At 38.1% G+C, this 15,087-nt stretch overlaps 1 protein-coding gene across 1 annotated transcript in view; it reads right to left on the minus strand.

The window, feature by feature from the left end:
• WWOX (WW domain containing oxidoreductase) overlaps nt 1-15,087 on the minus strand; it is a 548,892-nt gene that overhangs the window by 412,862 nt on the left and 120,943 nt on the right. The window contains exons 6-7 of the mRNA XM_053399590.1: nt 10,823-10,911; nt 5,653-5,838 (exon numbers count right to left, since the gene is read on the minus strand). Of these exons, the coding sequence (XP_053255565.1) occupies nt 5,653-5,838; nt 10,823-10,911 (275 nt within the window). The remainder of the gene's footprint in view (nt 1-5,652; nt 5,839-10,822; nt 10,912-15,087) is intronic.

Consider the following 15,087-nt stretch of genomic DNA (forward strand, 5'->3'; position numbering starts at 1 on the left):
GTGAGGATAGTGGCAACTGGGAAACCATTTCTTTAAAAAACCACCTGGAAAGGTAATCAGATATGTAGAAACACATTTGATTGCCCAAATTGTATTGTTGTTGTTGTTTAGTCGTTTAGTCGTGTCCGACTCTTCGTGACCCCATGGACCAGAGCACGCCAGGCACCTCTGTCCTCCACTACCTTCTAGACTCACCAAGACCAATAATGGAACACTGGGATGTGTTCTACAGCACAAGAATTAGCAGAGTGCTCCTTGGCATTTTGTAGTAAAGCCTAATGGCATCAGGATGTCAACTATTAACTTACTCGATTCAGAAATGGCCAATTGCATTTTACAAGATCTGACAAGACAGGATTCCAAGCAGATTCTTGTCTCTCTCTCCTGCTCCCCCTGCCCATATGATTCAGTTTACATATTTGCATTATGCCTTTGATAGCAACAGGAACCAGCTGCATCTCCCCTGTCAATTCACACTCTCGGGGCCTGACTGGTTTTTATCAGTATCAGATTATTATAATTATTATATTCATGTAGGTTAGTTTTTTTAAAAAAGTTCAGCATGGCTGCTAGACCACTTTTTAAAAATACAAAAACCAGAAATAGCAGCTAATTTGTTAGGCAGTGTGGGAGAGTTTGGCAAGGGTGAATCCAGGTTCCTCCTTAAAAGGTTCAGCACTTTGACTGCATGGTGGGATTCTGGAGCTTAGAGGCTGTGTTGGCACAGCACCCATCATATATTTGATGGGAAGTCTCCCTGATGGAGTCATGGGCCATTCTTTTTAACTAAAGGCAGTAAAGCCTATCCCTGAGTCCATACATCTTACAGTGAGTGCGGAGAAATTGGAGGAAAGAAGTTGGAGAAAAGAAGTTGGTACAATCATTTCCAGCTGGTGAGAGTATGCAAAGCCCAGAGCAGGTGTGTCCAGTAATAGCTGCATCTTTCCGCTGACTGAAGTTTCATTGCTTGAGAACAGCAGAAATGGTAATATTTTATTTTCAGGGTTGCAATTCTACTACAGGAACTGTTTTCTTGTACTGCCTGATTTCTTCCCTTATAATGAGTTTTCTTTTCTTTCTTTTCTTGTTTTTTTAAAAAGCACTATAATTGCGTTAAGCAGAAATTGTAAATATTTTGAGATCAAAATTTTTGGCTTTTGAAGCAGAGTAACCGAACAGCCTTCATCATTTATCTTCTCCCACTTCTAGTACACAAGTAATGCATACTCTGGAGTTTACGTGCCCAAGTAACTACACATGAGACTTGCTGCTTCTTAGAATCTTTTTAGATTAAAAATTGATGGCTAGAAAGGGGCTGTAACATTGGTTATATGCCATCAATAGCCTTAAAGGTATAAAAGATAAATGTGAACAAAGCCAAAATGAGCTCTGGCGGAGTCTAATGTTTTTAAGTATACCCATGGCATGACTGAGCACAAATCAAAGTAACTAGTTGATGTTTTTTAATTGGGTCTGACAGAGTCATTAAACACCAGCTGTTTGTTTGTTCCTTCCTTCCTTTTCTTTTCTTTTTTAATAATAACAAGGTAACAAAAAAAAACCTGAAGGCTTCTACATGAAAAGGAATTCTTCTAGATAGCCATCTGCCTGTCCTTATATTGGTGGTTTATTAAACTGAATATCAACAAGAAATAAGGGGCAAAAAATAGCAGAAGTGTAAGTTTAAACATGGTGCTGCTTCTTTCCAAATGTTATGCAGACCTTTGCAAATTTTGTTTCTTGTAGACCTTTCCTGTAGGCTGGAATAAACCTCTAAATTCTGTGCTATGCTGAATCTTTTTTGCTTGCTGCAGTCAGATGAGATCTGGAGAACTCTGGGGAGGTTAGGGTCCTAAAATGCAGCAGTGGTCCTTGTGAGACCAATGCTACTCAGGTTCACAACCCTTGATCTACCCCAAGCAGCATCCTAATCTTGTTAGCTGACTAGTCTATCTATGTAGATGCATGTCACCTACTGCAGCTGAAATAAGTGTTCTGCTTGTAATGGAAAGCATTTATCAGGTGCAAACACCCCCATCTTGAGGATGCACCACCGTTGGGGCCTCCCTTTGCTTGGTAGCAAGTTATACCTGGACTGGTACTGTATATCATGCCTGAAGTTAAGGGATCAAGCATGAGACTTAGAAATGCAGACTAAATGGGTGGGGGAAATGCTTACAGTGCAATTATATGCATGCTCACTGAGAAGCAAGCCCCAATAAGTTCACTGGGGCTTACTTCCAGAAACCAGGCTTCACAACCTATTTCAATAAAGGTAGCTTTGTGAGCCTGTGGCATGAAGGGGGGAAAGAGCCTTGAGGCATCTTAAAGACTAACCAATTTAATATTTAAGGTGACAACATACTATTTAATATTTTCACTTATGGCGCTCACCCTTAATTTTTTGCTTCTTTTGTAAAACATCAGAATCTCAAACTCTAGATGTTGTGGAAATTACAACCCCAAACCCCTTTAAATGAACGCCCCATACCTTATTATAAAGTTTTAAAGTTCTACTTAGTCCTGCTTCTTTGGTGTTCCTGGTGGCATAGAGAGCCTGGTGGCACAGAGAGTGACTAGACCTAATGTGCACATTCAAATAAATATGTGGAGTGGGAGTAGTGTGTATGATCTCTGACCCCCTGACCCCAACATTCATTCATACAACATCTGAAAGGAAGAAAAAGAACAGATCCTCCTCCCAAGACAGAGGCCATTCTTCAAATATATATTTTTCTATCTAAGAAGAGTGGAATGTTGCCATCTCTTGAGGCATGGGGGGGGGGGAATAGTAACCAAAACTGGCTCTGGCATTCTCAGACAGATTGCAAAATACATACACATAATAAGATGTAGTGGCTAACAAGCTCCCTTTGGCATTTCAACACTGTAAAACTAGCAGCCCTTTTCAATGATTATTTTATATGTTTAAGTATGATTTAATGCATGACAAGCCCCCTACAAATGGAAAAGCAATTAGTTGCTTTAGTTGTTAGGTCTGGAATCACACCATTTACTTATTGGGGAATAAGTTTCCATAAACCTTGGCTGATCTTGTTCAATTACGCAATGAATGTTCCAACTTTATGTTGGGTTGTTTTTTTGGGGGGGTTGGCCTTTATTTCATCAAGCTTTAAAGCATGAATTTAAGCTGCACATGACACCAAGAGAGGAAGAGGGAGAGAAGAAATAGCTCTAAAGCAAAGTTGTCATTTGAAAAGCTATTGGAGATCAGCGTTATACACAGAGAAACAAGCAGCTGACAATTCAACATAATCTCCCATTAAATAACAGCTCATTTATACATATCCCATTGTGCCCTCCACATCTGGCAAGTGATTGGAGTTGGCAGATTTATTTCTAGTGCTAAACTTGCCTGCCCTGCGGTAGCCTCCCTCTCTTGTAATGGGACTCCGCTACTAGCTTTCACAAACCTGGAGTGATTTGCAAAGATAAGGCCATCCAAGATTTTTTTTTCTACCACCTAATTACTAGATGTTTCATGTCTTAACACTAGGGAGGATTATTATGGACATTTTCAATTGCTTCCTTTCATTTCAGCTGCCATAAATTTAAAATGGTTAAAGTAAATCTATCTGCAGTGTATCATTTAAACCATAAGCCCTTATGTTAGGAAGTGATAAAGGGGTTCAGCCTGACCCTTGGCTGGTCTCTCTTTGCCAGGTCCCAGGGGTTACATTTTAGGGAAACATGATTTTAAAAAAGTAAGCTTCATAGTAGGTCAATAAAATATACCACAGGGTGGAGGGGACAACTTACGTACTCTCCATACCCATAAAGTGCTTAGCCAATAGCACTTTGTTTTAACAAAACAGAGGAAAGATTTTTTAAAAAAAGATTTTTTAAATCTGTCAGATATTCTTACAGCTGGGTTGGGGGGTGGCACTAGCTTTGTAATAATGTATCAGAGTATACAGTAAACATTTTATCTTTATTTGTTTTTGCCTTTTTACCAAACATTTCCTATATTCAATGTACTGCTACAAATACAGCTAAAATCAGATGGAATTTTCCATATTTTTCTGTCAGTTGGGCTTCTAGGAGCAGTAGAAAATTGCACTTCTAAGAGCAACTGTGACATTTTAAACTGAAATCTCAATCAAAGAGGCTTGCTTTCAAAATTAAAAGTCCTGGAGACATCACTTCTATTATTACATTGATATGGCTAATGCCTATATTCAACTCCTTATTTTTTGTTGTTTTCAAACAAAGAAAAAACAGAAAGAAAATTGGATTCAATCTTTAAGACCTTAATTGCATTGTTTCTCCAGTAAGAATAACTGTGCATTCTTCTTTGTATGGCATTGAAGTTGTTGAATGACAAATCAATAAAGGTCATGCCATTCAGATTTAATCAATTATTTTTCCATCTCCTACCAAAATCAATGGCTCAAACAACACAGAAAACCTGCATTCATACTAATATTGTTCAAAAAGAAGGACTTTACAAATATTAAGAGAGACATATTTCAATGTAACATCCAGTCTCAGTGCTGGATCCTTTACTCAAGATTTAGATTTGTATTCCAGTCTTCCTTCAAGGACCTGAAAGCATACATAGGACAGGATCCTTAAAAAAAATAATCCTTAGCATAAGTAACAAGCATCCCTCCCCACGCTGTAGCAGAGATGCTTCCCAGCCAGGTGGGGGATGCGGAGCAGCAGCAGGAAGTCACATCCCAAAATCCTAGTGCAGGCTCAGAACATGACACATGACTCTTGGGATCTCAGCCAAGGTTCTTCCATTCTCCATTTTATCTTAAGAACCTTATGAGGTACAATTAGGAGTGACTGAAACAAGTACACTAAGTGAACTTCACTAGATGCAAGTCACTAGATGACTAGTGACTTGCATCTGAGTAAGGTAAAGGTAAAGGGACCCCTGACCATTAGGTCCAGTCGTGACTGACTTTGGGGTTGCGGCGCTCATCTCGCTTTATTGGCCGAGGGAGCCGGCATACAGCTTCCAGGTCATGTGGCCAGCATGACTAAGCTGATTCTGGCAAACCAGAGCAGTGCACGGACATGCCATTTACCTTCCCGCCGGAGCGGTACCTATTTATCTACTTGCACGTTGATGTGCTTTCGAACTGCTAGGTGGGCAGGAGCTGGGACTGAACAATGGGAGCTCACCCCGTCACAGGGATTCGAACCGTTGACCTTCTGCTTGGCAAGTCCTAGGCTCTGTGATTTAACCCACAGCGCCACCCGCGTCCTTGCATCTGAGTACTAAGGTGTAAATTCAGCATCCTATTCCACCATATCAGTTTCAAGTCCTCTAACACACTGATTTCATGGGATAATCCATTAGTTTTAATTTTTATGTACTGAAGTTCTTATTTGAAAAATGGAAACTTTTGCTTTAATTATTGCCCTTCATTTGCATTATAGGAGAGAAAAACTGACAATGGGGGAGCCATCAATCTATCCTGCTGACCTGGAGCTGGGAATGGGTGTGGGTGCAGAATGATAAATAAAAATTTAAAACATTAAGAATGTCCCAGCATGGTTACTTCTAGCTGAACTCACTTTCCATTTGATCACCAAGAAAATGCTTCAGGACTTTCATAAATCACTTAATAGTTTAAAAATCTCTAAGTGGCATACAGCATGTTCTGAGTCAGAACTCACCTATGTGATTCTGAGGAAACCATCACAACTCTTGCAGGAACTGAGCGACGGAGGACATCTTCAAGAAGCTGAATGAGATAGAAGTGTCCCAAGTGATTAACCTGGAAGGTGGACTCCAGACCATCTTCAGTCAGTTGCCAAGGAGCCAAAAAAGTAGCAGCATTGCAGATCAGCACATGGAGAGACCTTTAAAAAAAACATATATATAATCACCACCAGGATCACAATCAAGTATGAAAATGGTATAATTAATTACAATGATGAATGTGTGAAGACATTTCCAGTGTCTTGTTGGGACCTACTCCTACAGGTTGATATTTTTAATAGCTATAGCCCTTGATTTTTGGATAGTTTCAACTTTTGCTTTTCCTTTTTTAAAAACAGGGTTATACAATTGTCTTGTTATTTTTACAAAGCTTTGCAAACTGTTGTAAACCACCCTGAATGCTATGTAGAAGGCAAGGTAAAGATTTCTTGAAATAAATGAATCTATATTAAAGACATTCCTTTATTGGTGAAGAAATGTTTCCATTTTCAAAACATAATTCACTCTGACAATAAAAAGGATGCCTTGTAGGTAAGTCACTTATAGTTTTCATATGTTGGTAAAACACAGGCACTGGGCTACTTTTCAACCAAAAATCATTTGTTTTCTAAGTAAGGCAATGGTGGCAGGGGAAGATTTATAGTGTCATAGTCAAATTGTAACACAGATTCCCTACCCACAAGGACTCACATGTTGCCTATATGCACCTATATTGGAGCTATGCCAGACACTATCAGGTCTGTTAAGTAGCTACCTGTGTGGATTCAGTCTCAAGGGAATTTGGAGCTGCCATCTCAAATGGATGCTTAGGCTGCAATACTATACACATTTACTAGGGAGTAAAACCCACTGGACTCAATAGAACTTACTTTTGAGTACACATGTATAGGATTGCATTATACATTACTGGACAGTTATCTATTTTAGAAGTTCAGTTACAAACAGCAGAGGCTGTCTCTACCATGCAACACTAAGCATTGTAAAGCACCACCTTGGTGCTATTCAGGTGCTGTAGATTGTTATGTATATACAGCACCTGAATAGCACCAAGGCGGTCCTTTGTGGCTGGATGGGTTTGAGTGGCTAAGGAGGATTTCATGATCTAGATTTCATCAACTAACGTACATCATACCCTGGGGTTATGACCCATAGAAAAATATCCTGTATCCTTTAAAAGCCGTCTGTGATGATAACATCATGAAAAGCCCAAAGGTAAATGGAAATAGTAATGTGACTTTTCTGTGTCAGAGCATGTTTCCTTCAAGTTTTTACTTCTCCTATTGACTTGAGAAGCAGTTCTTTTTTCAGACCACATGTCTCCTCCATTTGCAGACAATGTGCATTCCTGTTTATGGAATCTCCAAATTCACAAATTTGACAAAAACTTCAACACACACATTGATCCCCCAAAGTGTGATCCCATATTGCTGGGAGGCCCGCAAATATTCCAGTCATGTGGTTCTTTCCCACCCACCTGCTATACTTCTCTTTACCATTGGGAGGGGTTTAAGATCCAAGAGGGAACTGCCCATAGAAATGGTCCTACACAACAGTGTGTATACAGCAGTGTGGGACTGTGTGGCAAGGAAGCAGCTCCCACAGCAATGGAGTATATGTGAAAGGAATTGGTCTTCTAAACAAGAAACACATTGGATAGGCCCATGTAGGATCTCTTTAAAATGGAGAAATTTTGAGAAAATAATTGAAGTTCCTTATTTTCTAACTAACCAACACAACAAAGAATTGAAACAATTGGGGTGGAGTGCTGGCTATGTAACTCAGTCCCTTATAAAATTTTGCAACACACAACAATAAGTGGGATCTGCAACAAAATGTTGGGGTATTGGGTGCTCCTGTTCAAGGTTCTGGCCTGTCAGTCATACCCTTCTGCAGAATACTTCATGCCACGAACACTTTCTAGTTTTATGTCCCCTCCTCCCTAAAAACATAGTTAGCATTATGTTTCTACTGAGCATACACAGTCAACATTGGGCTGTTCTGGGGTTAATGCCGCACCCTTAGTTTTGTTGTTACTTTTTGCTGATATTGTTATCATTCCACAAACCTTGGATTTCCCCTCCAAAAGCTTGTTATGGTTAAATATGAGGACTGATAAGAATTCTCCCAAGAATTGAGTTGCAGAGCTTTCCAAACTGTGTGTTGAAACATGTTAGTGTGTCGCACGAACGCTCCACACGCTCCTCCCAGGGCTAGAAAGGGATTAGTTTAACCTCCGGTTTGCTAGTAAAGCTGAATTACTGTGTCATGAAATGATGCATGTCACCAACATGAAAAGTTTGGAATCTCTGGGTTAGTGTGTCAGTGTGTGTAACTACTTACTGCATACCTAACATTTGCAGAGCTTAAGAGTGTTCAAAGCACTCTACAGGCATTGTCTCATTGTAATTCTGCAAGCTGTCAGCATTATTATCCCCAGAATTGTACATGAGAGGCCTGAGAGTCCACTTGCTCACTCCACATTGAACACAATGAAACATTTTGATGAGCTTGGTCCTAATAAGTGCTTAATCTAGTACTATTTTGGTGTTCTTTTTAAATGTATTTATACAAATATTTGCATTATTTAAATGGTATCACAACGTGTTCGGAGGAAGACGGAAAACTGGCATTTTAAACTTCTTACATTGTTTGTTTTTAATCTCATTTCCCATGTTGGTTACCTGCACTATCAGCACCTCCTTTTTAACATACTTATTTTAATAACATCTATAAAGGAAGCTATGAGTTGTATACACCGCCTAACTGGTTGCATTCCAAAATGTTAAATTCCCTTGGAAGCAGTTAATGATGAAACAGAGCAACTTCATAGTGACATGTTAGTTTATAAAGTTCAGGACTGAGATAAGGTTTATTTCAGGTCTATTAAAAAGTGTCAAAACAATCACATACACTTGCGAAATATTTTCATTCTTATTTATTTATTTATTCCTGTGGAGTGCTTTTAATCAACGTATTTTGTTTAAAATTTTAGGTCATTATATTGATTGCTATTGCCCTTTGTAATATTCTTCATGGCTTTATTATTTTAAATTAAATTTTTAATTAAAATACTGTGCACACATACCCTTTAAAAATTCTCTCATTAACCATTAAGCTATAAAAACTGCAAAATGCTTACTACTTTATTTGCAGCAAAAGATATTTTAACTATACATATTAAATCATAAATATTTTACATGCTTATCTACCCAACATGCCCCTTATGGCTGGTTAGATCTTGTGCAAAAGCATCAAAGCAAATGTCTCTTGAAAGCCATGTCCCTCTTTTCAAGGCAGATCATGTCCACCTTTATGGAGTTTCAAAATACAAAGAATATTTTATTTGTCTGCTCCAGTCTTTGGGAAAAGAAAAGGAGCCTTAATTGATAGGTCTCTTAACAGTGATTATGCAGCCTAATTTAAAGACACAAAAAATGAGCACACATGCCCTACTGAATCACAGGCCAAAGGTCAATTGAGTCCATCATCTTGTTTCTAAGTAAATGCTCTAAGGTAGTCAACAAGGCATGAAGGGAACAGTCCTCCCCCATCGTTGGCCCCAGGAATTGGTGTTCAGTAGCATATGTACTATATCTGAAGAACATGCTGGTTTCATTTAGCTTATCACTTCCTCTAACAGCAATCTCACATGGTAATTGTCTATAGCAGCCAAACAGAGTCATGCAAAAACAAGGTATCAGCATGTATGGGGAATCCAATGAGGACTGAGCATGCCCAGGCAACAAGGAATGCAGAGTGCAGAGGAGGGAGGAAACTGGTGGGGGTGGGGTATAGAACAGAGAGAGGTTCCTTGTATCAAGTCAGGGTATTGGCTCAACTAGTTCAATGTTTCATGCATTTAAACAAATTCATACGCTCACCGAGGTGGCTTCATTTAGCTAAAAATGACCAAAAAGTAAAAGCCAGCCCAATTGCCAGTGTCAAGTAAAGACCTTCAAATACCTCACAGTGCAAATGAGAATTTCTTTTTTCAAAGATATTCCAAAGATGCGTTGGGGCTTCATTAATGGACTGAAAGGCAATCAGCCTATTTGTGAGATCTATGGGTCTGGACATCTCATCAGGGAGGAAGCTGCCATATTCACTGAGCCTATAGTACCTCAAAGCAGACCCACTGAAATAGATGGAGTAAGTTACGGTAATCGTGCCAATTCATTTCAAAGGGTTCACTCTGAGTAGAACTAAAATAGGGCCGAGTTGCTTAGACTAGCACAAGAGACTATAGCTTAAAACCGATTGAGCAGATCAAGAAACTGTACAATGAAATGAAAATGGTCTCTTCCATTTGTACCTGCAATTTGGAAGATCAAAATTTAGATTGCTGCATGGACTCATTTTTTGACAGGTTTCAGGGTTAATTATTTTTCATAATGGTGTGGTCATAAATTGGCTCTGCTCCTTTTGAATAATCCACAATTTCCGTCCCTGTACTGGAATCTCTAGCAAAGTCACAGCCTCAGAAATGGGGCTAAAAAGTCCTGTAGGGCTAGGTGTCATCAGCAGCATGATGGGAACTATAAGACTTCCCAGAGGGGAAGCTCCCCAGAGGGGAGCCCCACTCCTGCCAGCCACCACCTATTTATCATTACTTCACATCTGATCTGAGAGGCCTTCATATGCATTATGTCTCAAGCATCTGGGGATCATGCAAAGTACAATAAGCAGGGGGGGGTGGCAAGAGAGAGGCAGTGCTTATCCCTTTCCTACATACCATTCCTACATACCACTACAAATTGTCATTCAGCCAGTGTGAAAAAGCAAGTGGATTTTCCCACGTCTAGGGTTCAAATTCCAACTGTAGCCAAGAAATACAGCGTGTAAAAACAATGCCCTTTAGCCACAAAAAAATCCTGCCTGGACACTGCTTTTCTTTTAAGATACAAGAGCTCAATTACAAAGTTTACATATTATCTATAGTTATCCCCTAAGTCACACTAAAAGTTTATAGAAATGTGGATGTTTGCATGCAAAAAGCTGTACATAACTATTGTTGTTTCTCTGTTTACAGTGATTATGCTCAGCTGATAAATTTATTTATTTCTATTTATGATGCTGATGTAGTATTAGTAATTATGATACAGAACCCTCTCCCCGAGTACTTACACATGCTTGGATTTGAATGCTTCAACAAACTCCTGTACACTTTGAAGAGATGCAAGGTCTAAGGTTATTGCTTCTACTTTGGCTTTGTGCTAAAATGAGAGAACATGAAGGAAAAAGATAAACAACATCAACTTGTTTGTATCACAATATCATGTTACACCAAACAGCTTTACAGTTACACATTTAAATTCCCTTGTTCAACATTAGAACCCTGCAATGGACATAAATCAACCTGGAAAGCATAGAAAACAGTGCCAAATGCTATGTTCTCAATTTGTAGCACTTTTAAAGACAGACGGATTGTTCTCAGAAGTTGCTGATATTCTGAGGTTAGAGAACCAGGGCAAAACCTCCTGGGAAAAAACTTGATTTGTGAAGCAGGGGTATATTGTGTGATATGTACAGCTGACCTACCCTTACAATTTGGCAGATGTGTGCTAGATGACTAAAGGAGTCCTTCAGTCTTCTTAGTCCAATGAACCACAAAATAAATAGAACAAGTTGTTTTATTAATATTTATCATTTTGATTTTTTTCAAGTAATTAACAAATTCACACTAGAAACCAAAATGCATGGACTACACTAATCACAGTATTTGTGCATAAGGTAGCAGAACTTACAAGCAGCCTTAAATCAATCCTTATGAATGGTCTATACAGATACTCTAGAATGGTAAAAAGGAGATGATATAAAAATTGGGAGAAGATATATAATGAATAGGAAAAAATGTTTACGATAACTTTTATCAAGAAACCAGAGGGCCTTCTTTTGGGAATTATGGGATTATCCATTGTAGTGTTCATGGTTGCATCTGCAGAGGCATCCCCAGTGCTTTTTTTCTAAAAAAAAATGTTTAGGGGCAATCTCATTTTCCTACTCATATTGAAATACTGCCCCTCAATGAGGCTAAACTTAGATTTACAAAATGTTTACATTCTACATCAAAGAGTATATAATCTTGATTTCTTATTCTTCCAGTAAGTTTTGCCATTTCTGAGTACTCTGTCGCCATTCTTCTTTAGTTGGGACTTTTTCTTCTTTCCATCCTTGGGGAAAAATCACTTGAGTGACAGTGGTTGCATACATAAATAATTTTTTGTATTGTCTCAGTAACTCTTATTGCAAAGTGGGTAGAAGAAGCAAGTCTGGTTACTCTCCACTCTGGTATATTTCAAAAAAACATAGAATGCCTGCTCAGGGTTAGCTATCACCACCAGTCAGAAGCCGGTCTTGTCTAAAATGAAAATACAAGACAAAATATTGACCACCAATGGGTTTCTTTTTTCTTGCCAACTTTCCTTTGCAACAGAGGTTATCTCCTCTCTGTCTCTCTGTCTCTCTCTCACTATAATGCTCTGTTCTCATCTCCAAGGGGAAAATAAAAAATAGTGCTACAAACACAAGGACAGCAAGGGGTCAAAAAACATCAAGTAGTTCAACAGACTAAACCACAAGCTGTTAGTTACTATGCTCTTGGGAACAGTGATTCAAGTCCACACACTATTACTCAGGTAATGCCTTTGCTCTTGGTGTCAGGTTGCAGGTTTCTGCTACTGGCTCCAAAAACAAAAAGGAAGCACCTGTAATATTAGAAATGTGAGGGGGAGGTACCAATGCCAACTATTCCTTCACAGGGAGAAATCTGCTGGAATAACTAAGCTGCACTTGGGGGTAGAATAAAAATACTGAAATACAATTAATGGACAATTGCGATATACAGATGACAAATACAAGCTATGAATATGGGTTTCTAGTCAGTTCTGCCAGTGAACTGAAACATCCTGTAACAATACATTCACTGCCAGGATAAACAATGTCCCTTTATTTCCAACTGTTAAACTCATTTGTACTGTGCTTCTGCAGCTTTTTAGACTTATCAGGCCATAGGTTATCGAGGGCAGTAAGAATCAGTAGAGGTATTTCTTCAGCAGCTTAAGGAGCAGACTTTATAAGGTTACAAGTAATGATGATGGTGGTTGGGATCTTTCTGAGTGTTCCAGACAAATTATGCCATAGAAGTGCAAACCCTGAACACAGAGAAATTAGAAAGGGAGAAACACATAGAATAACTGCAGACCTATAGGTTGTAAAAAAGAAAGGAAAAAAAATTAAATTATCATGTCTGGATTTTTAACCTGACCATTGTTAGCACGTGCTTCGTATTTACAAGCTTCTCTTCATACCTAGGAGGGCTAGGAAGTTTTTGTTACTGTTGTTTTAAATATTAACTTCATTTTGTCATGACCTTGAGTCAGATGCTTCTAGTTATTGTTATTTATCTCCTTTATTTAGAAGTTATGAATTACAATTACGTATCTTGAAACATTCCATGAAAAATAAAGGGATATAAACCATATGCTTCATAATATCCAAATTTCTATCTGCCCCACCTCCAATATAAAACTTTGTGTGTGTGCTTTCTCCTGAGGAAAAACTGCAGTAGATAACACTCTTATTTAATTCAGAAAATGCCTCATGTTACATATAGCAAATCTATTAAAACCTCTTAGAACATAATTGACAATATTTTACACTCACACTTAGAAAATGCTTATCAAGCCAGAAGTTTAACCAGAAAGTGAAAACACTCAGAAAGCTAGCATTTTCATGATATGTGATGTACTCACTTTACAGCTTAAAAACTGTTTAAAAATGAACACTGCATGGTAGAGTAGTTTGGCAGTAAACATGATTGTGCATTTATGTCTCCATGCTGAAGAAGGAGCCTTTTTCCAATAGGGGATTTTTCATTCTAATGCAAGTGATGATTTACATTAAATATAGGTGAAGTGTGGTTACATTTTCCTGAAGGACTGCAAGGAAGTGAAGAGAAGTACAATAAGTTGAAGCATAAAAGCTTTCTCTGTCATAATATTTATTATAATGGCATATAAAAGAGATGAAATAAATAATAGATGATAAAGAATCCTTCAGCAAATACCATTACTTGTGTCTGCTCTAGTTTTATACACAATTGAAGACTCTTAATAAATATGCTGTAGTCCCTATAACTTATATAAGTGCTGCGGAGAGGGGAGAAATGTAAGATGTACTTTAAAGGCACCAGAGTGGACATTAGCTAATTTACTGCATAATTATAGTCTCCATTGCTATACTAATACTGTATATATCTCTATCTATCTATCTATCTATCTATCATCTATCTATCATCTATCTAAATCTATCTACCTATCTATCTGTAACTATCTATCAATCAATCAATCAATCAATCAGCTATTATCTCCCACATACACACAAACACAGTGTTTTTCACCATAAACATATCCTTAAGTAGTATAGCACTCAAAACATTTCACCTTTTGAGGGTTGAGAAGAAGATAAAATGTACTCCAGTTTAATAAAGAAAATTTCAGTCACCTACACTTGGAAAACAGTTGCCTGAAAGAACAAAACATATTTTTATACAGACAAACAAATTGTGAGGGATAAAATGTGTTTACAAATAAAAGATTGCAAAAGAGATTAAGAAATTATTAAGCATTTAAAAACCATAAAAATTGTCCATATGCTACAAAAATGTTCCAATCTCAATTGGTTCCCTTTTTAATAAAAACATTTCCAAATATGCTTGGATGGCCAAGTCCTTGGGTGGCAAACCTTGGAGGCTGTCTAATATTATAGTCATTCCTAAGCCATTTAAGGATTGGACTCCTGATTTCTTTGATGAACACAGATGTAGAACATTTTCAAAAATCTTTGAAGATATGTTTTCACAACTGGCCACATTATATTCATAACCATCAAACAGGTTTCATTTGTCAACAGTTGACAGCCACACCTTCTTGGCAGCTTATAAATGTCACCCACTGGGTTCATACGCAACCCATGCCCACAAAATTCTTTTGCTTGATGCTGCCAAGTATTTTGATCATTTATATTGGACTTCTTAAACTTCAACACTTTCAAAATTTCATGTGAAAGCCCCTTTTATCTACCTTATACAAATCTCTATCACACCAGTTGAGCAAATGAAGAGGGTAACGGTCAAAGCTCTGACTTTATTCCCATTGGCCAGGGCACTAACACCTGTTGTCCACTTTTTCACTAGCTTTCTGCCCTGGCCAAAGAACCATTAATAACTAAATATAAACTTCCACCCAACACCAAATTTGCTCTGCTTTCTATATATATTTTTTACTCCAATTCTGACAAACCACCTTATAAACACTTAACTCGCTACACTTGATCTTAGCCAAAAGGCCAAGAAACACTTAACTGTATACCTAATTGTGGTGGCCAGATTA

Source organism: Podarcis raffonei, chromosome 8 (genome assembly GCF_027172205.1).
Source record: "Podarcis raffonei isolate rPodRaf1 chromosome 8, rPodRaf1.pri, whole genome shotgun sequence".
NCBI lineage: Eukaryota > Metazoa > Chordata > Lepidosauria > Squamata > Lacertidae > Podarcis > Podarcis raffonei.